This window comes from Dermacentor variabilis, unplaced genomic scaffold (genome assembly GCF_050947875.1).
Source record: "Dermacentor variabilis isolate Ectoservices unplaced genomic scaffold, ASM5094787v1 scaffold_12, whole genome shotgun sequence".
NCBI lineage: Eukaryota > Metazoa > Arthropoda > Arachnida > Ixodida > Ixodidae > Dermacentor > Dermacentor variabilis.
In genome coordinates, this window is record NW_027460280.1 from 42,650,717 (window position 1) to 42,677,472 (window position 26,756).

General features: G+C 47.7%; 1 protein-coding gene across 5 annotated transcripts in view; it reads right to left on the reverse strand.

Annotated features, from left to right (window-relative positions):
- The window catches only part of LOC142565869 (spermine oxidase-like), a 45,728-nt gene that overhangs the window by 14,520 nt on the left and 4,452 nt on the right, over positions 1 to 26,756 (reverse strand). For all 5 annotated transcript variants that reach the window (XM_075676428.1, XM_075676430.1, XM_075676426.1 and 2 more), the window contains exons 4-5: positions 21,434 to 21,572; positions 16,637 to 16,749 (exon numbers count right to left, since the gene is read on the reverse strand). In XM_075676428.1, coding sequence (XP_075532543.1) covers positions 16,637 to 16,749; positions 21,434 to 21,572 — 252 coding nt within the window. The remainder of the gene's footprint in view (positions 1 to 16,636; positions 16,750 to 21,433; positions 21,573 to 26,756) is intronic.

Below are 26,756 nucleotides of genomic sequence, written 5' to 3' on the forward strand. Positions count from 1 at the left end.
TTTATTGTACGAAGGAACTCCGTGGGGTTACTCTCGGGTGGAGCCTTCTTGTAGAGCCCCACTGGCCGTAGCGGCTCGCCAGGCCTGGTCCAGGGTCGCCAGTTGGCTTCCCAGTGCCAGCTCGGAAAGCCGTGCCTCCCAAGACCATGTTGTGAGTGTCTGTGATGAACTCACCAGCCTGGATACTGCCTGGGCTGGGCGCTCCATACACCGGTAAGTAATGTGTGTCAGTGTGGCTGTGTGGTTGTTACATCAGGGACATATCCCTGTTGTGTATCCCTCTGGAAAGATTGCGTGCAGTCTCGATATGTGCGGGTATGTGTTTGTTTGAAGGCGGCGCCAGTCCCTGGCTTGTTGGCTGCTTAAGTTGGGATGGGGAGGAGCGCACTTCCGTCTGGTCAGGCGTTGGTACTCCAAAATCTGCCTGCTGGTGATGGTTTCCTCATGGTAATCTGAAGGGGGTCCCGAGGAAGGTTCTGCAGCTCGGCCAGCAAGTCCTTGAACTACGTAGTTCGCCTCCTCGTTGTCTCCCAGGCCCGTGTGCCCCGGACACCAGGCGACGGCATGGTCCTCAGTCAATCCGGGGCCCAGGATATTAGTGATGCACCTGAGAAGTGCGCCCCTGAGGTATGACCGACAGGCGGCTTGTGAATCTGTCAGGATGTATGCGGGGCGACCCCTCCATTCTGCTTCTCTTATTGCGAGAGCTACGGCTGCTGCCTCCGTGGTGCTGCTTGACCTGGTTTGTATAGACGCGCAGGACACCACCTTGTTTTGGTTGGTTACCGCCATTGCGAATGCCTGTTTTCTGGGGCCTTTTAGTGGTGTAGTGTAAAGGCTAGCGTCGGTGTAGTAGGAATCAGGATCGCTCGTTCTCTGGAGGAGTTTCTGTGCTCGCGCTTGCCGCCGCTTTTGGTTGTAGACCAGATGCATGTTCTTGGGGACCGGTTCCACGATGATACGTTACCATAGGTGCATCGGTGCGATGAGTGTTTCGTCTTCGCAGTATTGGAGAGTGAGTGGGTATCCCAGTCTTCGCAGCAGTTTTCTGCCCTGGTGTGTGGTGTTGAGTCGTTCTCTTTGTGCAATTAGCGTGGCAGCGGCCAGTTCTTCATATGTGTTATTTATGCCGAACGACACGAGTCCGTCTGTGCTCGTGCCATTGGGAAGTTGCAGTGCAGCTTTATATGCGATTCTTATTAGCTTGTCGATGCGTTCTATTTCGGTCTTGCATACAGCTTGAAAGGGTAAGGCGAAGGTGATTCGGCTGAGGACAAAGGTCTGTACGAGGCGTAGTGTCTCGACTTCTGTCATTCCATCTTTACTTCTTGCTATTCTAGCTATGAGGGTTGTAATACTCTTGACAGTGTGTTTGAGTTTGTCTATTGCCCTCTTTACGCTGTTATTTTTTTGTACATGCATGCCCAGGATTCGCGCTACCGGGGTCCTGTTGATGCCCTGTCCGGCAATCGTCAGGTGAAGGGGGGGCGCACGGTTGGACTGGGTGCGCAGTGGTCTTATTTGCAGGTATTCTGGTTTGTTGGGGGCGCAGGTCATATCTGCTGCCTGAAGGTAGCGTTGAATCTTGTCCATAGCGGTTTGCAGTATATCTTGCCGTTCTCCATAGGAGCCCTTGGTTGCCCATAGTGTAATGTCGTCCGCATGAAAGGCACAGCCTAGGTTCGGTATATCCTCCAGTTGTAGGACTAGTTTTCGGAGGCCGATGTTAAAGAGGAACGGGGACAGGATGGAACCGTGGGGTGTGCCCTTCAGTGGGAGGTTGTATGATGGTGAGTTTGTGCCGGCCATGCCAATCTGTGCCTTGCGATTGCCAAGGAATGCAGAAACATAGTGGAATATGCGCTCCCCGCATCCAATGGCTGTGAGACCATCTAGTATGGTAGAATGCGCGATGTTTTCGAAGCTTTTTCGATGTCGAGTGCAAGGAGTAAGTTGTTGAGGCTACCTGGAGGTGGGTTGAGCACCTCCTCTTTGAGCAATAAGAATATGTCCTGGGCAGACATCCCTCGCCTGAATCCGTACATAGATGTTGGTAGGAGCCCCCTTTCCTCTGTGTATTGTTCGAGATGGGCGAGTATAACTTTTTCAAAGATTTTGCCCTTGCAGGATGTCAGTGAGATTGGTCGTAGCTGATCAAGGCTTCTCCGCTTTCCTGGTTTGGGTATGAGTACAATCTGTGCCAGTGTCCATTCTGTGGGTAGTTTTCCACCCAGTGTCCAGATTTCCTGATTGAAGTGGTCCATGATGGCTTGTAATGTGTCAGTGCTAAGGTTACGTATCATGGCGTTTGTAATGCCGTCCAATCCGAGTGCTGTGCTCCTTTTGAAGCTTTGTGCCACTGCATACACCTCCGCAAAGGTGATGGGTGCGTCCAGCTCGTGGTTGGGTGCTTTTTTGTATTCTTGACTTGGTATCGGATTTGCGTCTCGCTTGCATTTTCCTGTGTACCGTTTTTTCAGTTATATTTTTTTATTATTTATTTAGCAATACTGTAAGCCTTTTTACAGGCTCATACAGCCTGTAATACAGTTCAGGTAATACAGTTCGTGTATTAACTGATCCCGTTCCCCTTGAAATTTCCCTGCTAATCGTTGGAGGGTAGCGTTTGTTTCAGTTCTTGTGGTAGAGGGGTTCAAAAAAACTCCGCAGGATGTTCCATGTCTTTTTCGTGCTTAATGTACCTCTTAAGGAGTCACAGAATGTACGCCAATTGTTGTGGTAGAGTTCTTGGGAGTATGCGTTTGCTTCCTCTGTGATTTCCGCTATTCGGATTCTGAGTTTTCTGTTTAGCTTCTGTCGGCGCCACCGCTTGGTGAGGCCCCGACAAGCTTCCCAAAGGTGTGCCAAGTGTTTGTCAATGGCGGGGGCGTCTGCCGTAGTCCGATATATTTTAGTGTTTTCCTAATAGATTCCCTTGATGTAATGAGTCCATACAGTTATTGTTTCTGGTTTGGGCCCATTTCCTACTTGCTGTTGCTCTCGATACTTAGTCCAGTTAGTGAGTTTGGCTTTTCGAGCGGGCATCGTAGTTGAGCTGTTTCGTAGGTTATTTCCACTATATTGTGATCGCTTCCCAGGGTGTCGTCTAACACATTCTAGTGCATGGCTATGGCATTGTTGGTGATTGTAAAGTCGGGTGTGGTATGCCTGTTTACGCTGTTTCCCATACGGATCGGCCTGCCCCGTGTCGTGAGGAGTATGTAGACATATTGTTGTATCGCCTCTAGGAGTCACGTACCTTTGGGTCTGTCTTTGGCATACCCCCATGTCGGGTGCCATGCGTTGAAATCCCCTGTAATCATTAAGCGGCCGCGTGGTTGAAGCATGGTGTTCAGATGTTGGAAGATGTGGCCAAACTCTGCTTTTCCAGTCTTGCGGGGGACTATATAGGTTGCATATTACCTGCTTTGGTCGTCCCTTTTTGGCTGGCCAGATCGTGACGATGTGGTGTGGAGTGTGTTCGTGTGGTACCATTGTAAGCGTTGCTGCCAATTCCTTCCGGACGAGTGTCGCTACTTTCGGCTGGTTTGGCTCTATGTATAATCTGTAGCTTGTAATCGCCTTGGGCCTAGCTCCCACCTCTTGCAGGCAGATTATGTCTGGAGGAATCAGCGCCGCCTGTATGTATAGTGTGAGTGAAGCGTGTTTGTTGTGCAAGGAACGACAGTTCCAGGACCATATTGTGAGATTCTCTTTTGTTCGAGGCCGCCTATTTGCCATGATAAGAGAGGTGGTGGTTGTGCTTTCAGCGTCCGAGGTTAGCAATGCTTTTGTCATCGGACCCCTGGGAACGCTGTTCGGTGTGCTTACGTTTACGCTGCGATTCTTTGGTAAGGGTTTCATGAACGTATCGCTTTAGTTCCTAAAATTCTACCAAGAACTGCTGCATTTGTATGTTAGTTTGCTGCTGTATTTGTTGTTGAATTCGTTGTAGCTGTTGTTGTACTATGAGGTTTGCTTCTGGTTGTTGTGTCCCTGTGTGAACTACAGTATCTCTCTGTGGTTGTGTGTGCCCGTTGTCTGGTGGTTTTTCATTTGGGCTACTTATTTGCTGTTGTGTAGCCTGTACTATGGGTCTTGTGGTTCCCATAAGCTGGGCCAGCTGTTTCTTGAGGTAGGCTATTTTGCTCTCATATCTGTCTAGGCATTGTTTAATTTGTTTGTTTTCTGTGATTACTCTTTGATATTCTACGTTTTGTGTGATGGGTGTATTATATGCAGGTTTGGGGAGCCACAACCTCCGCCCAGCTTACCTTGGCTGATGGTGTCTGTTGGGTGTGTCCATGGCTCCCGCCGATGCTTTTACCACTTGCTGCTGGCGAACTGTTGTGGTGATTCTTCTGCTGAGTTGGTGTTTGTGCCTTGTTCCTTGGTGGCGTTCGGGGTCGTCGGCCTGGGGACTGCGAGTGCGACCAGGAGTGGCACGTGTCGTCGCCCAACTTGTAGGCTTCTTCTTACTTTTCAGAGCAGAACCAGCACATGTTCTTCATCCTCTGTGGGTGGTTGTTGTTGTCTCTGGGGGTCTTATAGGCGTGGTTGGCCTCCTGTTGTGGCTGTCAAGGTTTCAGTGGCTTAAGTCTCTTTTTGCAAGTTGGGTCCCCAGTGGGATGGGCCTCCCCACACGAGGCGCAACTAAAAGCACATGGGTGTCCATCTGTTGGATCTGTCAGTCCACACAGCCAGCAAATAGGGCGGTCCAGTTTTGGGCAAAGGTCCATGTGGTGTCCTTTCTCTCGGCAGGCCTTGCAAACTTGAATTGTGGGTCTGAATGGGTAGCAACGAAGCTCCCCTCCATAATAATAGACTGTTTGAGGTAGCGTGGGACCGAAAAAGGTGATGGCAGCACTTTTGGTTGTGCTGATCATTCGGGCTGTGATGATCTCTACCCCTTGCATTCTCACTCAAAGATGGGCCATGAGAGTGTCTGTCGAGGTGTTCATCGGTACATCGTGAATGACCCCTCTTAGAGCTTCGTCTCTGTTTGCAGCGTAGGCGCGGACGGCATGGGCCCTGCCGTTCTGTACCAGCTTGCGCATGAGGCGTGCTTTGTCCACAATTTCCTCGCGTTCGGTCGACAGGATCGCTATGTTTGATGCAGGATTAATTCTAAGGATGAATTGGTCATCCTTGAAGCCTGCTTGACATGCCTTTATGATTGCTTGTGCAAGCGTGGGAGTGAGAATGTTCCTTAGAGGGAGGCCCTGGTTCGGGCGAATGACGATTTTGTAATCGTCCCTTGGCAATGGCAGTAGTTTAGGCAATTTCTTATAGGTTGATGTGCTCGTCTGAAAATGGTTTTGGGGCCCTGCGTCGCCACGTCTCCGCTCCAATGCCGCTTGTTTACATTGTTTGGCAGATTTCACTGCCTGCCAGTTAGCGTTCCCTTCTTAACGGGAGTGAGAGTTAGTGTCTTGACTCATCGAGTCATAGTAGTCTTGAGCTTGGTCCATTTGGTCATCCACTATTCCATCTTGTTGTAGGTGGCGGGATTCTCGCTTGGTTACCGCGTCGAGAGCCATGGCTCTCGACTTTCACACCTCCGACATTCGACCTTCCACACCTACGACGCGGGAATCTCCGGCATCCGTGAAGCTGCCGTCGGCTCACCGCGTTGACGTTGCGTTAGCGTTCACGTGGTGGCAAGCTGTCTGGAATGCTCCTGTCCTTCCAAGAAGTCGTAGGCCCACTTGGGTGACGTCCAGGTGTTCCTAGGAACCTTGTGAAGCTGGTGGTAAAGTTTTCCGGGCGTTTTCAAGCGAAAAACCACTGAAAAATCATGAGAATGCAGAGTGCGAAGAGAGCATGTTAGTACTACTTCGTGCCCCCTGGTGGCTCCCTGCAGCCCAGGACCTCACCTCGCACAGTAGCAGAAGGGGGCCCATTTATTCTAATCTGCTTAGTATATGGAAACATGGGCAACGGAACTTCGAGCAACATGTATGAAGCAAGAAGACCAGAACGAGCAGACGGGGCCCCCTGCCTAATGTAACAGCATGTGTTTAGCCTGATCATTTGGGGAGAGCTCGTAGAGCTGCAAAAACAGGAATCCCCCTCGATCCCGGCGGGGCCCTCTTTCTTATGAAGCGAGGTGCGTTTGCTTGGAAGAGTTTTCGTGGTTTCCTGTCAGTCCGTCTGTCCAGTGCTGTCTGGAGAGGAGGGGCAAGGGGGAAACACCTAAAACATGTAATGTGGGATGAGGACATAAATTTCCCTTGCCCCTCGTCACCACCACGCCACCCTCCACCTCTCAAATAGTTCCGCCGCTGTCCTTCTCATAGAAAAGATGTGCTGCAGTACCCAACAGTGCTTCCCATTCGACTTTTCTTTACCATGATGGTAATTTGGGCGGGGGAGGATGAGTCCGATAGCAGATGATGATGAGTCTGATGGCAGAGTCTAGGCAGGAAAGGAAAGAAGACATCACACGTGCTTTTGTCCGTGTGCCGTGGGGCATGGAATGTTCACTGTTCGGGCTAGGGTTGTGGAAGAGTGAAGGGGGAAGTTGGAGATCTGGACACAAAAGCCTGCCTCCAGGGCCCATTCCTGCCTAGTGGCCGTGCACCCTCGCGCATGCTCGACAGAAAAAGTAGGTCAGACTGGCCGCCAAACTTTCCAGAAAGAAGTAAAAAAAGATGACTCAGAGGCGACAGGGGGCGCGTAACTTCGCCCACGCTAGGAGTCGCCCTCTCCCCTTCATTCTTGCGCTCGGCGTCGACGGGGCGAAAGAAAAATCGAGAACCTCCCAGAACAGACAATTGTTCCTAGCCAATAGGAAGACGAGACCGGAACGGGAGAAGGAGTGAGTTTGTACAGAGAAGGAGGGAATTTGTACAAGGAAATCTATGTGTATGTGAACGCCTGCTTTGACGCTAGTAACAGACAGACGCGGAATGCATCTATCCAAAGAGGTTGATCGCGGACTGCGATTCAGCCCCGAGTCGCCGGTTAAGCTTGCATAAGCCCGCCCGCTGAAGAGCTCCCGGGGGACGCACCACTCTTGACCAGCCACAGACCATCCAGGCAGCGTGCGCCAGTCATCGGGATGGCCACCGTTGGACACCTGCGGTTGCGTCGGACTGACGAAGTGCCCAGTGAACAATTAGCATCCATTCATGCGAAAATGCTCAGTCGGAAGCATCAAAGTAGTGCGTCTAAATGAAAGGCTAAGTTAGAAAGAGACGAGCATGAAAAGAAGCCACCAAAGATGACAAAGTACCTACTGAATGCAGCTTCCGCGGAGCAGTATGATCGCTCTACCCAGACTCTGTGTCAAACTCCCAATAGTACCGACTGTGCTTCTGTGGAGGAGTTGCCAACTCTATCACTACGGTTTCCTGGCAAGAAGCAAGGTTTGACTCATCTTGGTTGTCTGGATCCTGTGAAAACGGAGCCAACCTCGGTCGTCCATATTTCTGAGCAAACGACGCTAACCGAGCCTTGTCCTGTTCCTGAGTCAGCAACGTCTACGCTACTCAGCCGGGCCCCAGCCACAGAGCTCCAGGTGTCCAGTCCGCCACGCCCGATTTCTGCTTATCTGCTTATCAACAGGTGCTAAACCTACCCAATGAGCTTCCTTCTACTGACGAGTGCCAGGAAACAACACTCCAAGAACCGACTCATTTGTTTCCTGTTAGTTTGGCCTCAAATAATCATGTTCCCACCCACAAAGTATGCCTTGAGAGGACGAATGAGACGGCTTCTCGTTGCAGCAACAGAGAAGTACAGACACCCCCGCAGCATGAGGTACGTTGCGAGATTATCCGAAGTGACCCTGCTAAGTGGCCGGATGTTGTTACTGACAGCTTTCTCGGAGTGTATGCCTTAGAAATGGGCCATTTTTTTGTATTTTCAAAACCAGGCAGAAAATTTTCCGTCTTCTGAAAGGCAATACAAAACTCAGAAACACTATACGTCACCTCATCTTTTTGTGCGAGAGGCTGTAAATGGGGAGGCGTACGAGCGACACTGGTTAATGTACTCAGAGTCCAAAGGTTCCGTTTACTATTTCATGTGCAAACTATTTTCGATTTCAAGCAACCCCACTGCTTTCACCACGCATGGCTTTTCTGATTGGAAAAAAGCAGAAGGAAAGGTTTGCGCACATGAAAATAGCGTCGAGCACCGGAACTACGTGGCAGCATGGCTCGCCCACTCTAACTTGAGCAGCACAATTGACAAGGAGCTGGTTAAGCATCTTGTCACTGAGACCACTTACTGGACAGAGGGGTTGAAGCGCATAGTCATGGTAGTTAAGCTTCTAGCTGAGCGCAACCTAGCGTTTAGGAGCAGTGAGGAGATTTTTGGTTCACCGAGAAACGGCAATTATATGGTAGTGCTTAAGGCCATTGCCAAGTTTGATCCCTTTCTAGAGGAGCACATCAAACGCTACGGGAACAAAGGAAAAGGTCACCCATCGTATCTGTCAAAATCATTTGTGATTAATTTATCGAGCATATGGCAAAGGCTGTCAAGGAACATCTCGTTGAGGAAGTGAAACGCGCAAAATACTTCTCTTTAATTGTTGATTCGACTCCAGACCTTACTCACATTGATCAGCTGTCATTTGTTTTACGATACTATTTAAATGGGAAAGTGTACAAACGCTTTCTTGGATTTGTTCCAATTGTATCGCATACCAGCTTGTATCTTTTCGATACCGTGATGTCCCTCTTGACGACCAATGGCATCTCAATTGATGATTGTAGGGGCCAAGCTTATGATAATACGAGTAATATGTCAGGAAAATACAAAGGACTGCAAGCTCAAATCAAACACCTGAACGAATTGGCAGTCTACGTCCCGTGTGCTGGTAATTCACTGAACTTAGTTGGCGCGTGTAGCATTGACAGTTGCCTTGAGGCAGTCAAACTTTGCACTGTAATTCAGAGACTGTATGCATTCTTTGCTGCCTCACCTAAGCGATGGAGGTATCTTTTGGACAGCATGGGCGGAACTGGCCAGCAGCTTGTTTTGAAAAGTCTCTCTGAGACCAGGTGGTCAAGACATGCTGAATCATGTAAGGCCATTCTGAAAATTTTCACCGCAGTCTTGTGTTGCCTTGAAGCTATATCAAAAAACGCGGAAGAAAACGGTGACACTAGGAACGAAGCACACTCTCTCTTCAAGAAAATGACAAAACTAGACTGCATTCATGGCGATTTTCTGGAGTGAAATCTTGGAGCGCTTTGACAAGACGAGAGTAGCACTTCCGAAATCAGGACTAGACATTTCAACTGCTGTAGACCTGCTGAGCTCTCTAGAAGGCTTTGTTAATTCTTTGCAACCTCTCTTTGATAACTCCGAAGAGAGAGCACGCATGCTAAGTACCAATCAATGTTATCAGGATGAGGGCAAACACATCGCTTTGAGTAAGCACCCGGACAGAAAAAGCGATAGTGTGCTACAAGGTAGAAAAAAGTTTATCGTAGAGGCCTACAATGTTGTACTTGACAGTCTAGGCTCTGCTTTGCGAGTGCGAAAGGCTGCCTACACTGAACTCTGCGAAAGGTTCGGATTCTTAAAATTGCTGACAGAAGTTGGGAGCGAGGCCTCTCTCTGGCACCGCAGGCTGAGAAGTTGGTGAAAACCTACAAAAATGATTTGGAACCAGCATTTTCTGCTGAAATCTTTCAGTTTGCGAACTTTCTGCACAACTCTGTGTGCCAGGACACGAGTCCCCTGGGAATAATGAAGTTGCTGCACGAAAGAAAGCTTATTGATATTGTAACAGATACAAAAGGCACGGACAAGAAGAGAAGAAAGAGAAGACAATGAGGACGAGGAGTTTGAGAGGCCGGGCTGCGCTGCAATCACGCTACGACCATCGTCCATCTCCTGTAAATAAAACCATTTCTTCACAACTCATCGTATCAGTTGTGGTGGAAGGTGCGGGGTAATCGACACCTGAAGACGGAGGCTGAATCACAAGTTCTTCGACGGAGCCGTCACCTTGCTGGACTCCCACCAAATCCACCGGAGTTGAATATGTCCCACGACGCAGACGAACAACGGCCCATTCCAACTGCTGCGCCGACCAGTTCCGTTCTACAACTGAGAGATGCGCGTCCCTTCGCCGGAAGATTGGACGAAGACGTCGAGGAATGGCTCATCCATTACAACCGGGTGAGTGCCGCCAACAAGTGGAACAGCGCTTCTCAGCTTTCGAACGTCGTGTTCTTTCTAACAGATACTGCATTGTTGTGGTTCGACAATCACGAGGAAACGTTCACAACATGGGGAAGATTTGTTTCGGAAATCAAAGAGCGATTCGGCGACTCCGCGACGAAAAAGAAAAGGGCAGAACAGACGCTACTGCAACGTGCGCAAGTGCCAGGCGAAACCTGCACGACCTACATGGAGGCAGTAATAAAACTGTGTAGGATGGTGGACTCTGGAATGTCCGAGGAAGACAAAGTCGGGCACATCCTAAAAGGAATTGCCGAGGATGTTTATAACTTCATCATCGCAAAAGACAACCTGGCTCCCGTCGCTGACATCATTTGGCACTGTCGTACTTTCGAGCAACTGAAGACAAGGCGCATCACGCCGAAGTTTGGCAGGCTAGCCAATGTGACGACAGTTGCAAGCGTGGACACCAACCAGCCCCTCGATCTGGCATCAACGATCCGACAAATAGTTCATGAAGAGCTCAGCCTGCGTGCGCAAGTGACATATCCAGGCACTCATAGCTTCCGCCTATCACCAGATTTCGAGCCAAACATGGCATCCTTCTCCCCGTATCCTGCGGCAAGAGGCACTGAGGATTATGAACTCGTGCCCCGACAGCAGCCACGTCTCTACGACAGAGGCCCTACCTATGACGCTCGGCCACAACGAGAGCAGCCGCGTTTTCACCCCCGAGGCCCTGTGACTTCTGTCAGGCCGCGACAAGAACAGCACCGACCCTACTACCACGACGCGCCTTATGCATGATATAATGGATTTCAGCAAGCAGCAGAGACACGTTATCCACATGACAACGAACATTCTCGCCGACCGTAGCCGCCTACCATTTGTTTCGAGGAAGACGCTGTGAACCGCGACCCTCCCGTGTGCTACAACTGCGGTTCCACAGGCCATATAGCTCGGTATTGTCGCCAAGGCCGTCAATCACATAGGACACCACCGATGTTCTCGCCACCCAGAACCCGTACTTCATATGACTTGCGGACGACCGATTTGCTCCCAATGGACCACTTCTCACACGAGACCAGAAGCAGCGATTCGCCAGCATCTGAGTGGAGTTTGACACTACCAAATAACCGTCCCCGTCGCTCTCCGTCCCCTCGGTGCCGTTCTTCCTCACCGCCACCGGGAAACTAGCATCCGCGGCCAATGGAGGTGTGGTCGCCGGACGGTCTTTGCAAGAAATACCTCTGCCTGTTGTGATGTTCAAAAACAAAGTGAATGTCTCGATTGACGGAATACCAACCATGGCGTTAGTTGATACTGGGGCGACTGTGTCTGTGATGAGCCTCGCTTTCAAAAACCGGCTAGGCCACAAAGTTATGTTTTCTTGGAACGACGGTATTACCATTCGTGGAGTAGTCGGCGAGTGGCTTCATCCCCTTGGTGTTTGTGCTGTGAGTGTTTTGTTGGCTGGGAAAGTGTTTGTGCCGGAATTCCTTGTTCTTTCTCGTCGTTCGCACGACGTTATTCTTGGTATCAATTTTCTTGAACAGTGCGGCGCTTCCATGGACTGTGGTTGTGGCGAAATCTCAGTAAACAAGTTATTTATATCAGCACATTCCGAACAAAGCTCGGGTGGTGAGGACGGGGACACAGACACACTCAGTGTTCTTGATGAAGTGATTGCACCATCTTGGTGCCTGACGCCCGTTCGTGTTTCTACAACTACTGTTGATGCTGATTGTGTTGAGCTTGTAGTTAGGCCTCTCCGCATAAACTGTGCAAAAAAAAATATACTTGTGCCCTGCTCTGTCGTGTGCGTGACGAAAGGAGTCGCCACATTGTGGGCGCTGAACTGTTCCACCACGCCGGTTGTCCTTCCTCGCGGTATGAAAATCGCTCTCTTCGATGAAGCCGCATGTAGCTCAATAGCGGCACTAACTACGGACGTCTCTACAGCTTGCTCTCCTTGCGATAATCGCCATTCTGAAGAGCTAATGCTTGGCATGATCAGCAAGGCTCTAGGTACATCGAAACGGCAAGCACTGCTACAAGTCCTTGCCAGGCATGAGGCTGCATTCGACTTCACGCATGGAGATGCACCCCTTCATTTACCGTCATCCCGCGCTCGTCACAGAATAGATACCGGCTCAGCACACCCCATCCGCCAGAAGCCCTACCGAGTGTCATCGTCCGAGCACAAAGTTATTGCAGAGCAAGTCAAGGAGATGATGAACAAAGGTGTCGTTCAAGAGTCATCTAGTCCATGGGCAGCCCCAGTAATCCTGGTCCGAAAAAAAGATGGCTCCTGGAGATTCTGCGTGGATTACAGACATCTAAATGCAGTGACGAAGAAGGATGTCTATCCACTACCGCGAATCGATGACGTCATTGATTGCTTACACGCTGCTTCTTACTTCTCAACACTTGATTTGCGATCGGGGTATTGGCAAATACCTATGGACCCTGTCGACAAAGAAAAGACCGCTTTCGTGACTCCAGACGGCCTATTTGAATTTAATGTTATGCCTTTTGGCCTTTGCAATGCTCCTGCCACCTTTGAAAGATTCATGGACACAGTACTACGTGGTCTAAAGTGTGAGATATGCATGTGTTACCTCGATGATGTTATAATCTTTGGCCGCACGTTTGAAGAACATAACGAACGCCTCAGCCTCGTTCTCGACTGCATTGAGAAAGCTGGACTGGTCCTAAACTCAAAAAAGTGTCGGTTCGGCGAACGTCAAACACTGGTCCTGGGACACTTAGTCGACAAGGATGGCATCAGACCCGATCCTCGTAAGATTGAAGCAGTGAGCTTCTTCAAGCCACCGCAGTCAGCCGGAGAACTCCGCTCATTCATTGGCCTATGTTCGTATTTTCGTCATTTTGTTCCCCGGTTTGCCGACATTGTTTACCTGTTGACAAGTATTTTGCAACAAAATGCATCCTTCAATTGGACACCAGAGTGTGACGCATCATTCGCTCAACTGAAGTTTATACTAACGTCAGCACCCCTCTTGCGTCACTTCGATCCATCTTGCTCGACTGAAGTTCACACTGATGCTAGTGGAACCGGGATAGGAGTGGTGCTTGTACAACGTCACAGTGGCGCAGAACATGTTGTCGCATATGCCAGCCGGTGTCTGAGCAAATCTGAACGTAATTATACGGTTACGGAACAGGAATGCCTGGCAGCCGTTTTCGCCGTACAAAAGTTTCGGTGTTATCTTTACGGTAGACCATTCAAGATTATCACCGACCATCATTCTTTATGCTGGCTGGTCGGTTTGCGTGATCCCTCTGGTCGCCTCGCACATTGGGCGCTGCACCTCCAGGAATACGACTTTGTGGTATCATACAAGAGTGGCCGTCGCCACGCTGACGCAGACTGCCTTTCTCGGATTCCTCTTGCGACTACCGACTGCGATGCTGAGAATTTTTACGACTGTCTTGCTGCTGTCACTTCTACGTTCCCTGACACGGCAGACTTTCAGCGAGAACAACGGGATGATGTTACCCTCGATCCGCTTTTTGTCGCCGCCCGTACTCCTCAAGGCAGCGGTCGCTTTACTGTCCGTGATAAATTGCTCTACAAAACTAATTACTCCGGGCATGGAGTGCGTTTTCTGCTTGTTGTTCCCGAGAGTCTCCGCTCCGACGTTCTACGCGCCATGCATGACGATGTGACATCCGGCCATTTCGGCTTCGTACGAACGCTGCACCGCACGCAGGAGCGCTTTTACTAGCCCAAGATGTACGAAACAACCAAGCGCTATGTCGCTAGTTGTGAAACAGGCCAACGTCACAAGCGACCGACCGCCGCAGCCCCGGGTCTCCTTCGGCCACTGACACCGCCCAGTGCGCCGTTCGAGTAAGTAGGCATTGACCTTTTGGGTCCATTCCCGTTATCTAACAATAAGAACCGCTGGATAATTGTCTGCGTAGACCATTTTACAAGGTATGCAGAAACTGCAGCCATACCGTCTTCCACCGCTGCTTGCGTGGCGGTCTTCCTGTTCCGTTCCGTAGTCCTTCGTCATGGCCCACCGCGTGTCATCATCAGCGACCGTGGTCGCCAGTTCACGGCTGATGCCATTAGAGTTACTTCGTTTGTGCACCTCACAGTTCCGTCATTCCACGCCGTATCATGCACAGGCCAATGGCCACGTTGAAAGGACAAACAGAACGCTGACCAACATGCTTGCCATGTACGTCTCCTCCAATCATAAGAACTGGGACAACGTGCTGCCCTTCATCATTTATGCATACGACACGGCGAAGCACGAAACCACGAACTATAGCCCATTTTATCTCCTGTATGCAATGTTACCGCGAAGCCCTCTGGACACTTTCTTACCCTTCATTCTGCACAGTGATGATTCTGTATCGAAGACTTTGTCTCTCGGCGAAAAAGCGCGTCGAATAGCTCGTCTTCGTACTCTGGCCTTGCAAAGTCGTTTGAAAGAGCTATACGACGACCATCACGCACAAGTATCGCTGCAAAAAGGTGACTTAGTCCTTCTTTGGACACCGCAATGCAAGCGTGGATTGTGCCAAAAGTTCTTGTCACAATATTCAGGCCCATTTGTAGTTGTGGACCGCCTGAGTGAACTCACTTACATCATAGCTCGCCTACTGTGCAATGGTCGGCGATCAAGCAGAACTCAGCTGACTCATATTGCTTGCCTGAAGCCTTTCTACCATGCTTGTCCATCCTGACTCGCCCCACGGGCTTCGTCTGCTTGCGGGGAAATGTAACAGATACGAAAGGCACGGACAAGAAGAGAAGAAAGAGAATACGAAGAGGATGAGGAGTTTGAGAGGCCGGGCTGCGCTGCGATCACGCTACGACCAACATCCATCTCCTGTAAATAAAACCATTTCTTCCCACCTCATCGTAACAATATGTTTCCGAACCTTTCTATTGCTTTGCAAATGTACTTAAGCATACCCGTGGCAAAGTGTGAGACCGAACGATCGTTTTCCAAGTTGTCGCTGATAAAAAATCGCCTTCGTTCGAGCCCCCTTTGATGACAAGGTGAACTAGCTTGCTGTCATGTCCATTGAAAGTGACCTCCTCTGCAAACTATCTTTCGAACAGACTATATCTGATTTCGCCAAAGCAAAGGCGCGAAAGGTGCTATTTTAAAAGAGGACTGTTTGCGCTATACATGAATAGTTCCAATAGGTTCGTCGTGTGGCCTTCCAGTCTCCACGTTGCTAATGAAATGCTGAGCAGTGTAATTTAAGACATGGAAATCTTCGTTGTTCGTCTCTTGTTTATTCTTGTGATATTTAGCGTGCTTATAAAGAACTGTATCTTTGCTGTTTTTGATAGTGCCACGTTTATTTGGTGTCGCCCTTACGAAAATATTTTCAAATAATGTTTTGTAATTACAGTGGTAATTTTCATCTCTATTCTAGTGCATTTTTATGGTGTTTGTAATGCCTTAAGTATTGTATATATCTATTGCATATTTATAGAGTAATGTGTATAACGATTACTGCAGTCTGATGCTTGAATTTTAATAAAGAATGTTTTGGATACAACCATGCGTCTCTTCACTGGATTAAACTTGGTGATGCAAACAAAGCCTAGCTTCAGTAGGATCGACATCTGAGCTGTGTTGTATTTTCTACGTTCTTGTTCGTCTTGAGTGCACTAAACTTTTCCTTAAAGCCTAGCTTTTACTGAAAACAGAATGCAGATTAAGCACTAAGTGAACATATGTGTTGGTGTTTACAACAGCATGCGTTTCAAGCAAGGTTTGTTGTTTTCCTTATAATAATAATCCCGTTGATCGCACTTCGTTCTTTTTAATTTGGTGGAATTAAAATGAAACATGGCACATTTACAGTAGTGTAGCAGGGGGGGGGGGCAGTATAGGGAAGGGGGGCCTGCATGCGCATTAGCCCAGGGCCCCCATTTTTCTTAATCTGGCCATGGCTCCGAGAATTGTCCGAATTAACCAATGTGAGCCCAAATGCATCCGGATTAACTTGAGTTACATTGCATTAAAAGTGCATACGCCTGTCGGGACCAAAGGGCGAGTCCGAATTAACTAGGTTCGAATTAACAAGGTGATATTTTGGGGTAAGCTGGGTCTTGCGCAATTGCAACAGAGGCTGCTTTTACCAAGAGAAAGAAAGTAACATGATTCTTTCGTTTTTTCTTAATGATGGAGGGCCCTGCTTGTATGGCATGAAATGTTTCTAAGGGCAAACATCACATTCACTGCGAAAAAGCAGTGGTTTCTCCCAGAGAGAAACTTCAGAAACCAACCAGACACCAAAGCTAAAAAACATGCACACATAAAATTTACTACTTTGTACAAACCTGTAACAGCACACAGTTCTGTTGAACACTGGTCTACATACTAATTATGCGATGTGTAGCATACAGCGCAACATATTTGCGGAAGGCACGCCCATTACAGTGAAAATGCTATGCATGCAGATACCGTACAGCTGCAAATATACTCACAAGTAGAAGTCGGCAAGGCGATCTGCCTCTCTGATGCCAGACTCATAGGCACCATGCACAGTTGAGTAGAAGTGGGGATGCGTTGCCTCGCCAGCAAAGAATATCACTGGGTACTGAAAACAATAAGATTTCATGTAGCTTGAATGGTTGATTGCTTGAGGTCCCAAAGCAATAAACAGGGGCTTTGACAGGTGCTGTAGTGGAAGGCTTCGGATTAATTTTGACCACTGGAGTTCTTTAGCATACACTCAGAACGTGCTTAGAAGTGATTTTGCATTCCGGTCCCATTGAAATGTGTCTGCTGTGGCTGGGAATTGAACTGACAACCTTGTGCACAGCCGCAGAATACCACAGCCACTGAGCCATTATAAATTTCCCACGGGACACTGTAAATGGAGCATATAGTATTCAACAGGGTGACACACACCTAACTAAAGCATCAACTACATTGTCATATGCAAGTTATGGATACACCATACATAAGGACGGCTCGAACACTGCTTGGCTGCTTTGCTACAAAGTATACACTGTGGACCAGTTCCAGTGGGAAAGTGAATATAGCATGTCTGTTTTTTAAATATAGTACTGTGTATATAATGTGAAATGTATGGATTGAGTGATGGAGGATGGAGTAAGCTGTTCATGTTGTGTGAAAATGCATGCGGATTCAAAGACAGAACATGCAAGATGGTGACAAAACAGATACTGAGAGGCTTCACAATTTCAGAGGAGAATGCACTTTGCATCGACAAACATATGAAACACAAAGAGGCCCATTCCCCTTTCCACATTATCCACTGTGTCTGACACTGGCGCGATTCATTAACATGCACTTAGTTGTGGGGCTAGAATATTTTCAGCACATGGTTACACCATGATCACATAATTTCAAGTAACTAAAATAAAAAGTTTGTTGTTGTTAACTTAGTATAAGGAGTGTTATACTCTGCTTTTACCAATTTAATGTTCCATTCTGGCATAATAGTACCTGAACCATTTGTATGTGCACAAAGAAGGTGCATTCAAAAGTTGCACAAGGTGAATTCCTCTGTCAAATTACTAGCCTGCAATGGGGAAGGGATGTGGAGGGAGAGAGAAGACAAAAATTTTAAGCTATAAGGTTTAACACTTTGAAGCTGCCCAGTGGGCTAAAAGAAATGGCATAGTGGTGGGCTCTGTATTAATTCTGATCCCCTAGGGTTCTTGAATCTGCACCCAAAGCACAGTACACAGGCATTTTTACATTCTGCCCTCCATTGGAATGCAGCCGTGGTGGCAGGGAATCGAGCCCATGACCTCACACTGAGTAGTAAGAGAGAGAATAATGGGTTAATGATAAGGACAAAGAGTAGAATACACTTTCTGCATGTGCACAGTCTAACAACAAGATATATGTGGACAAGTAGCTACAATGCTGCCCTAGCAGGTTTTCACAAGTCTATTAGGCCCCACCAAGAATAGTATCAAACGCAACATCAGGGCATGACGTGGACATAGTTAAACAAGAAGGGGTATAGAAAGACCACAGTTCATTTGGCTAGTTTGGTTCAACTTCCGGGAAGACGACGAAGTCGAAGATTGCGGACGTGCTTCGCATGGGCTCTCGCTTTGAGACCGTTTTTCGGTGGAACTCCCTGTGCTGTGGACTTGCTTTTGGTGGGATTGTCCACAGGAAGTTTCCCTCTCCCTGCGGACACCTAATTGCGGCAAGTTTGCCCCCTTTTTAGGAGTTTTTCCACGCTTTTCGTGCTCAACCAACGCGCGGCAAAGTTAGGCCTCATCATTAGGCCGAGCCGCCGCCGACGGCACCGGGCTCTGGGGCGGTGACTTGTGGTTGTGGGCCTCTGTGAGGCTGAAGACAATGGAGTACTCCGTTGAGGGAGAGACTATAACGCCCGAAGAATTCGAGGCGGGAGAATGGGCCTGGGTTTTGCGGGCTCAAGATAGATTCAAGAAATCTGTATACGGGAACCGTCCCGAGAGTAGGCCCGAGGTGGAAGAAACAAAAGCATAATGGGGTCCTCCGTAGGAAGGTGGCCAAGCTAGAACGAGAAATCGAAACCTACACGTTGGACTTGCAGTGCAAACAATGGGGGCAGATTTGTGACAGGATGAATGGGCAATTCGGATGCAAAAAAACATGGCAGTTGTTGAGGCACCTTTTAGATCCGGCGGCAACCAAATCGGCGCAGAAGGGTCAAATGGCTAGGTTAGTTCATCAGTACAAAGGCACGACTGGGGAGTTCATTCAAGAACTCCGAAGTCGTTACATAAACGGCGAGGCGGGCGGTTTCTTGCCGGATTACTCGGGAGAGGAAAACCTCGAATTAGATGCGGACTTTACGGTGGCGGAGGTGGAGTTTGCAATGGGGCAGCTTCGTACTACGTCGGCAGCGGGTCCCGACGGGGTTACTAATAAAATGCTGAGGAACCTGGATTTCAAGTCAGTGGGGGCGCTCACGGACTTGATGAACAAATATTGGGCGGCCGGGGAGATCCCAGCAGAGTGGAAGCATGCTAGGATTACATTTATTCCTAAACCAGGGAAGAAGATCTGTATTGAGAATCTTCGACCCATCTCGCTGACGTCCTGCTTGGCCAAATTGATGGAGCATGTGGTCCTCAACAGGCTTCAGGGTTATGTGGAGGACAAGGAGTTGCTACCTAAAACGATGATTGGCTTCAGGGCTAATTTATCAACGCAGGACGTCATGATACAGCTCAAAAAGGATGTGGTTGATCCTGGGTACGGCACGGGCACCAAGGCTATCTTGGGGCTCGACCTCACAAAGGCCTTTGACAATGTCACCCATGAGGCAATATTAAGGAACCTATCGGACATAGGACCGGGGGGTAGAACCTTTCGATACATCAGATCATTTCTGGAGGATAGGACTGCGGAGATTGTAGTCGGAGAATTTAAATCGGATCCTTTCCCGTTGGGGGGCAGGGGGACACCACAAGGATCGGTTTTATCGCCGTTCTTGTTTAATCTCGCCTTGATCAAGATACCGCCCAGGCTGGCAATGATATCGGGACTTAAACATACATTTTATGCGGATGACATTACTCTATGGGTAACAAGGGGAAGCGACGCACAATTGGAGGAAACTTTACAACAGGCAGTGGATATTGTGGAGGAGCTAGCGGGGGAGGCAGGACTCTCGTGCTCTCAGCCCAAGTCCGAGCTTTTTGTGCTTAGGCATAAACCAAGAGGGATACATGCGAGGCACTATGTGCCGCCACCACCGCTGAAGGTGAAAGTGGGGGGTGCACCGGTCGCTGAGGTTCAAACGATCAGGATCCTGGGGCTGTATCTGCAGACTAACAGGAAGAATAGGGAGGCCTTGGAAAGGCTGAAAAATACTGTCAATGCTACCGTGAGACTTATCAGGAGAATCGCTAATCGTAAACAAGGCGTCAAGGAAAAAGACTTGTGTAAGCTGGTACAGGCGTTTGTGCTCAGTAGAATAGTGTATGCGACGCCTTATATGAAGATGGACGCGGCGGAGAAAGGCAAGGTGGAGGCTATGATTAGACAGGCGTATAAGGCGGCCCTTGGGTTGCCTAACAATACTTCTACCGAAAGGCTGCTGGGATTAGGGGTGCACAACACCTTGGAAGAACTGCGACAAGCACACTTGGCGATGCAACTCAGTAGACTTTCCAAAACGAAAGTAGGGAGGGATATATTGGAAGGGATCGGCATTGGAGTTGATCCTCCAGCTGGGGACATGAAAATTCAGGTGAAGCGAGAAATGCACAAGGGCTTGTACATGAAACCTTTACCTAAAAATATGCATCCGATTCATCACGAGAACCGTAGGAAGGCAAGAGCCAGAGCTTTACATGCTAAGTATGGGAAGTACAACGGGGCAGTCTACGTAGATGTCGCCGAGTATAAGAACAAGGACGCATTTGCAGTTGCGGTGGTGGACGGGCGGGGACGCTTAGTCACCTCTGGATCAGTCAAAACCCGCTCCTCAGAAACTGCAGAGGAGGCGGCGATAGCGCTAGCTATAGGTCGTACTGAAGCTGACCTGATTTTCAGCGACTCTAAAACAGCCATCCGAAATTTGGCGAGGGGCAGAATCTCTTGTCACAGCGGCAGGATTACTACATCGGGCCACGGGGCGAGGGACAACGAGGTGGAAATTGTCTGGGTACCGGCCCACTCTGGGAACCCTGGGAACGAGGCGGCTCACATGAATGCTCGAGGTTTCGTCAGCCGAGCAGGTGAGCCGGACGTTCCAGGGAGGTCCACGAGAGATGGGCTGGTGTCCTTTCACGACATTACTAACCATTATAAACTTGAGCGGAGAATTTACCCTCCACCGGACAAGCACTTGGTGAAGGCGCAGGAAAGCGTCTGGCGAAGATTGCAGACGAGATCTTTCTATAACCCATACGTGTTAAACAAAATCTACCCGGACGTTCAGCCGGAATGCAAATGGTGCCAGGAACTGGCCACCTATGACCACATATTACGGAGCTGTAGCATAGCGCCGCCACCGGCGGATATTATGCGTGATCCTTCTCTCGAGCAGTGGGAGGCCGTGTTGGCCAGCTCAGACCCGGTCGTCCAGACCAGGGCCGTGGAGTGGGCCACCCAGGTCGCCGTCAGCCATGAGCTGATGGCCATCTAGCACGGAATCGTCCGCACATGCGTTCTGACGAAAATAAAGTTTTTCCATCCATCCATGGTTCAACTTCCAATCTTTAAGCTCAATTATACTTACAATTAAATGTGAATGTCACCACCGTTAGTTCTCTAAAACAGCTTGCAGAAGCACATACCGTAACTTCTGTTCCACAATGCACCACAGGCTCACATATTGGGTCAGCCAAGTCTCGAGGCAAAGCACCTGTTGTATCGCAAGACACTGAGATGTATGAGTAAGAACCTCTTGCATAAGGATCAGAGTACCATCTGCTCCTGTAAAGAAGTGGAGTGGGAGAAGTGTCACCATGAGCTTTACCCTTGAACTAAATCTATACACGAAAGGATAGGCCGTCAGTGTCCACTCATTAAACAAGCTCTGGTAAGCTTTCTTGTCAGAATTACGTCACTGCCTCGCATGTAAAGTGCAATCCTTGCAAGCGCTCTTAAGCCAATGTCAAAGTCAAAGTGCACAGGAATAAAAATATGTGACACACATCTGACGTCTACTTGCACAGCACCAGGCTGTTCCTATAGTCATGTGAAGACATCAAGAAGCAGTGACAGTAGGCTACTATAGATGTTCAGAATTGCTATGGATGTTGCTATGGAAGACCATGGTATAATTAATTGTTATGTGGTACAGGCAGGAGATGCCTACGTAATGGACATAGCTTGAGCCACTGACTGACTACAACTCCCCAGTCCTGTATGTCTACTGAGTAATTTATTTTTAAGAAATTTATTATAAATTTGTTAGTTAAATAATACAAACTGCTTTGTTATGTAAATAATATGTCTATCTCTAATTAATCCAGATCAGGAGGTGGAGCTGCACAAGCTGCCACAGGTAATTCCTCCAAAACGTGTTTTGAAGAAAATAAAAGACAGGAGCTTTAATCAATGGCATTATGACATGAAATCTTTATCAGAGCGCTAGTGTGGCTATGGAAATAAAAGTGAAGTATCTAGAAAACTGGAGTCGTCAGTCCAACCTCGTTATCTACGGTGTTAAAGAACAGCAAAATGAATAAACAGAAATGCTTGTTGAGTTGGTTGAATAAAAGATCTTTGAGGGTATTGGCCTCGAGCTCCACCACTGGAAAAGCTGGCGCCACCGTCGGCGTGACGTGCTAGGAGGGATCACGTGGACATAGCGGCCGCGTCGGCTGCTTCGGGCGCGCCGAAGCTAGCTGAAAACGAGTTTAAATTCCCTCGTACGCTGCGGTCCTCATTTAGTGGCGAAATTTTCCCGCTTCGAGTGTCTCCTTTACAAAGCTTCAAAGCACTACAATAGGTAGTGGCTGCCTTTAAGGCGCGCAACATGGTAGGCTACTGCTCGGTGCCGCAGGGCCGGACGCACGTAACTGAGGTCGGTGTCAGCCTTATTCACACGTAGCCGCATAACAAGAAGCTGCGTGAAGCTTGGCTCGCCAAACATAAAACCGGCACACAGTCATCGGCTACAACTCGGGTATGCAGCAAGCACAGACGCGAGGAAGATTTCTGCTACGGCGCCCGGTCTGCGATGTTCTCAAGGCGCGCACCGAGACGCTCGCCCGAGTCCGCTGCCCGACTAATGTCATGACGGTTTGGTCATGAACTTGTCGATGCTATAGATACTGGCAAGTTCAGTGGAGTGGAAAGGCAGCGGTAAGAAGCACATTTAAAGAAAGCATGGCATATGGTCATGTTTGTGTTATGAATTAATGCACTGGATTACAAAAAAGGAGCAGCGGGAAATTGTACGCTTAGAACACCGATAAACATGCAGTGCGACGCAACTCGAGAAATAATATTGAAAGGTCAAAGAATTTAGAAGAAAAAAAAAAGATTGAATCATCGCGACGGCACAAAAAAAAAAAAAAAATCTCTAAAATGAAATTATTTTTGAACAGATCTGATAGCGCTCACGCAACAATGGCTGCTCGTATACTGTCAAATGCTCATATTCTGCGGCCTAAAGCTCATGGCACGGTGCGAAAACGCGCGCGCGGAGAAAGCGAAACAGTGCGCGGACAAGCATGCAGTCGCGCAGTCGGTCGCTGCGAATCTGCGCGATCGCTGCATTGCGGCTTCGTTCTATTACGCTCCATTTAGTTATACAAACACTGTAAGAACATATTTCACATAGTTTGCGCTCGGCGTTTGCCTACCTTTCACGCAAGAAGCCGGTTCGGAGACTCCATCGCGGCGACCTCGCGCAGTGGCGTTGCGTTCACTGTACGTATTCGGTAAAGAGATAGCGTCTGTAAACGATTCTGTGCTTTCAGTTTGCCCAAGATTACTATTTAGACAGTAAGATACTTCTCTTGTTTCGAAAGTACTTACAGAAATGTCCGGGAGAGCTCGCGCGTGGTGTTTTCAGTGAGCGCTGACAGCAAAACCTATGAGGAGCGCGCCGCGTGATCCCTCATACTACGCCAGCGAGGCGCTTCCGATAGATGGCGACTCCGTAACTCCTCGCCGCCAATACTTGATATAAAACGCAAGGGAATTGAAGAACTCCATAACCTTGGAAGACAGAAGCAAACTGATGCTTCTAGGACCCAATCCATAATTACAAAACTGCTCGTCTATCACGACAAAGTTACCATCCTTAAACACTGTTTTGTCTAAGGATTTCTCAGTTAGAGAAGACTTTTCTTGCAATATTCACGAGATCAGAAAGACGCTGTGGGACAGAACAAAAGAAAATTGTGACAAGCAAGAAAGGGTGACACTAACTTACAATAAAGTGTGCATAAATGGGTGCCTTTCTGTTTGGGACAGTGACTGTGAAGATAGAGTTGAAGTCCAAAAGTTAAAGAGCAAAGAAGCTTAGGAAAGCGAGTTACTCGAAGTCAACAGAAGTAACCCTGCTGAATGTCAACGCGCAAAGTTTTGCAAATAAAATTGATCATTTCGAAGCTGTTCTTTTAGATTTGAAACTAGACATTGTTGGTATCACGGAAACATGACTTTACCCAGACATGTTGGACCACGAAATCTTGCCACCGGGTTATATGATCGTGCACAGAAATAGATGATCAAGAGGTGGGGGTTTCAGATTACTTTTCAAGAAGAAACTGCGCTATTCTGTTATGCCGGATAACCCAGAAATAGAGGGAGTGTGGTGCAGGCTATATCTAAATAAAGGTTGCACATATGTTAAAGATGCCTACAGGCCAATGAATGCTGAAACAAGGTATCTGGAAGTTCTTCTGGATTATAGGCATGAGCACATGACAAGGTGGTATGGTTATCATGGCTGATGATCTTAACCTGCCTTAAGTGGAATGGTCATCTATGAAAGTGAGAGGCACTGTGAATAATGTCATTTTAGATATGTTCTTAGCTTTAATCTCACACAACTGGTCCGTGTCCCCACCTGTGTTCAGGGCACATCCAGTTATATTGTGGACAGTGTTATCATTTTCTGGATGATCGGATACGCACTGAAATCTTAGACTGCATATCCAATAATTAATTACTTCTATGCACACCGCCTCTACCTGGTCTTGTCTGATAGCATGGCCCTGTAAAAAGTGTAATTTTTCACTCTTTTGCATTGAAATACACAGCAGCTGCAATGGCAGTATTGCAATGCAATAGCTCAGAGGAATCATTCGAAGCCAAAAGTATGTGAAAGCCCTCTCTCTTTTTTTTTTTTTAAACCAATTCAGCAAACAGTTCACTGCAGGATACTTTTGAGTTGTAACTGGAGAATCTGAAGCCTGCATACACAAACATACATATTTCAGCATCACAATCACACACTGCTTACATTCCCCACTTTTTAAACAACACGCTCCCATGATAACGACAAACACGAATGGAACTTGAAATAATGAAATGTACATCAGGGGCCAAGAAAAGAAACTGAACAAAATGTCTCACCCAGCACCCCCTACACAATGGAGACACCAAGTTATATCAGTTAGTACTTAAGCACTTAATGCAGGGTGTCTTCAGATAAGGAGAAACTTATCAGAAGTCGCAACTATTTCTTGTTTTAAGTGAAAATATTGCATGAGGTGGGCAAATGTCTCGGTAGAAAGGAATCAACCTATGTTTTGCGGTACATAGCGTGAATTTCCAGAAAAGAAAAAAAAATTGTAATCCACTAAAGGTGGAGAACATTATTTTTGCTACTTGCAGATTTTACTAGACCAAAACTAAAACACTGCACAATGCCAAACATTTTTTTTTGTAACATTAAATTATTAGAAATACTGAACCAAGGGAACATAGAATAATACACTGCACACTGCCAAAAATTTTTTTTTTGTAACATTAAATTATTAGAAATACTGAACCAAGGGAACATAGACTTCTCCCACATAATTTTTCTGAAAGAATGCCAAACTTTGCTTCATAAGCAACCATCCCACATTGACTTGAGCCCAAAATCAGGGCCTTTGCAGGGTCATTTTAGCTAAGATGACGAAACTGAAAATTTTTCTGACAAATCTTCAAGTAGTTTCTTGGCAACTAACATGAAAAATTTGCAGATACATTATGTATTTATTTCATTATAAAATTCCCAAAATGCAAGAGTGGCAGAAGTGGTGGAAATTGGGCAATTTTAAGGGTGTTTAAGAAAAACAATACTTGTCAATTTTCATTAAAATTTCACACAATGCTCTCACAGGACTGTCAGATGTAGTACTGCAAAAACATTGAATTATTTCATTTTAAGCAGGAAAATTCAGGCTATTTTAGAGCCCAGAATGGTCATCCATATTATCTGTGCAGTTCCATGAAATTACAAAATAGATATGTCATGTAGCCACGCATTTTTTATTTAGTTTACGAGAAACTACGCAACAAGAAACAAAGTCTGTATTTATCTGAACAAACCCTGCATATGTGTCAACTGTGAACACTGAATGCTAATTTTCGAAGTTAATGAAAAATTAATCTAAAACTGGGAATGAATTGTGAACCAAAACAGAACTGCAGATGTAAAGTGTACACACTATGAACAAAAATTGCTTTTAAAGCATTCTCTTAGGCTATTTCTTTGCAAAATGAATGAAGAAATCTGGTTAAGCATACTTTAACCATTTTTTTACATAGCACAATGAGGCAAGCTTGCCTTTTTTACCATAATGCAATGTGCAATGGCCTTGATATTGCTGCATCTTATAGCACACAATTATTGCATTATCAAAACAAGCACCTATGTTACCACTCTATGTTTTGACAATGCCACGTATTATTCACTATGTCCAGGGCTTACTAAGTCTCCTTTCAGAGGGGGGGGGGGGGCATCACAGGTCGGCAACCAGTATAGCACACGTACACTCACGCATGCCCATATATATATACAGTGGCGTAGCTAGGTCGTCCGGCACCCGGGGCCCATAGGTCTTCTGTCAACTCCCCCCCCCCCCCGCAGTGTATCCGGCGGAAAGAGGGGTGTCTTCAGACGTATATGACACCCCCCCCCCCTGGCCCCTTGCGGCCGGGGCCCAC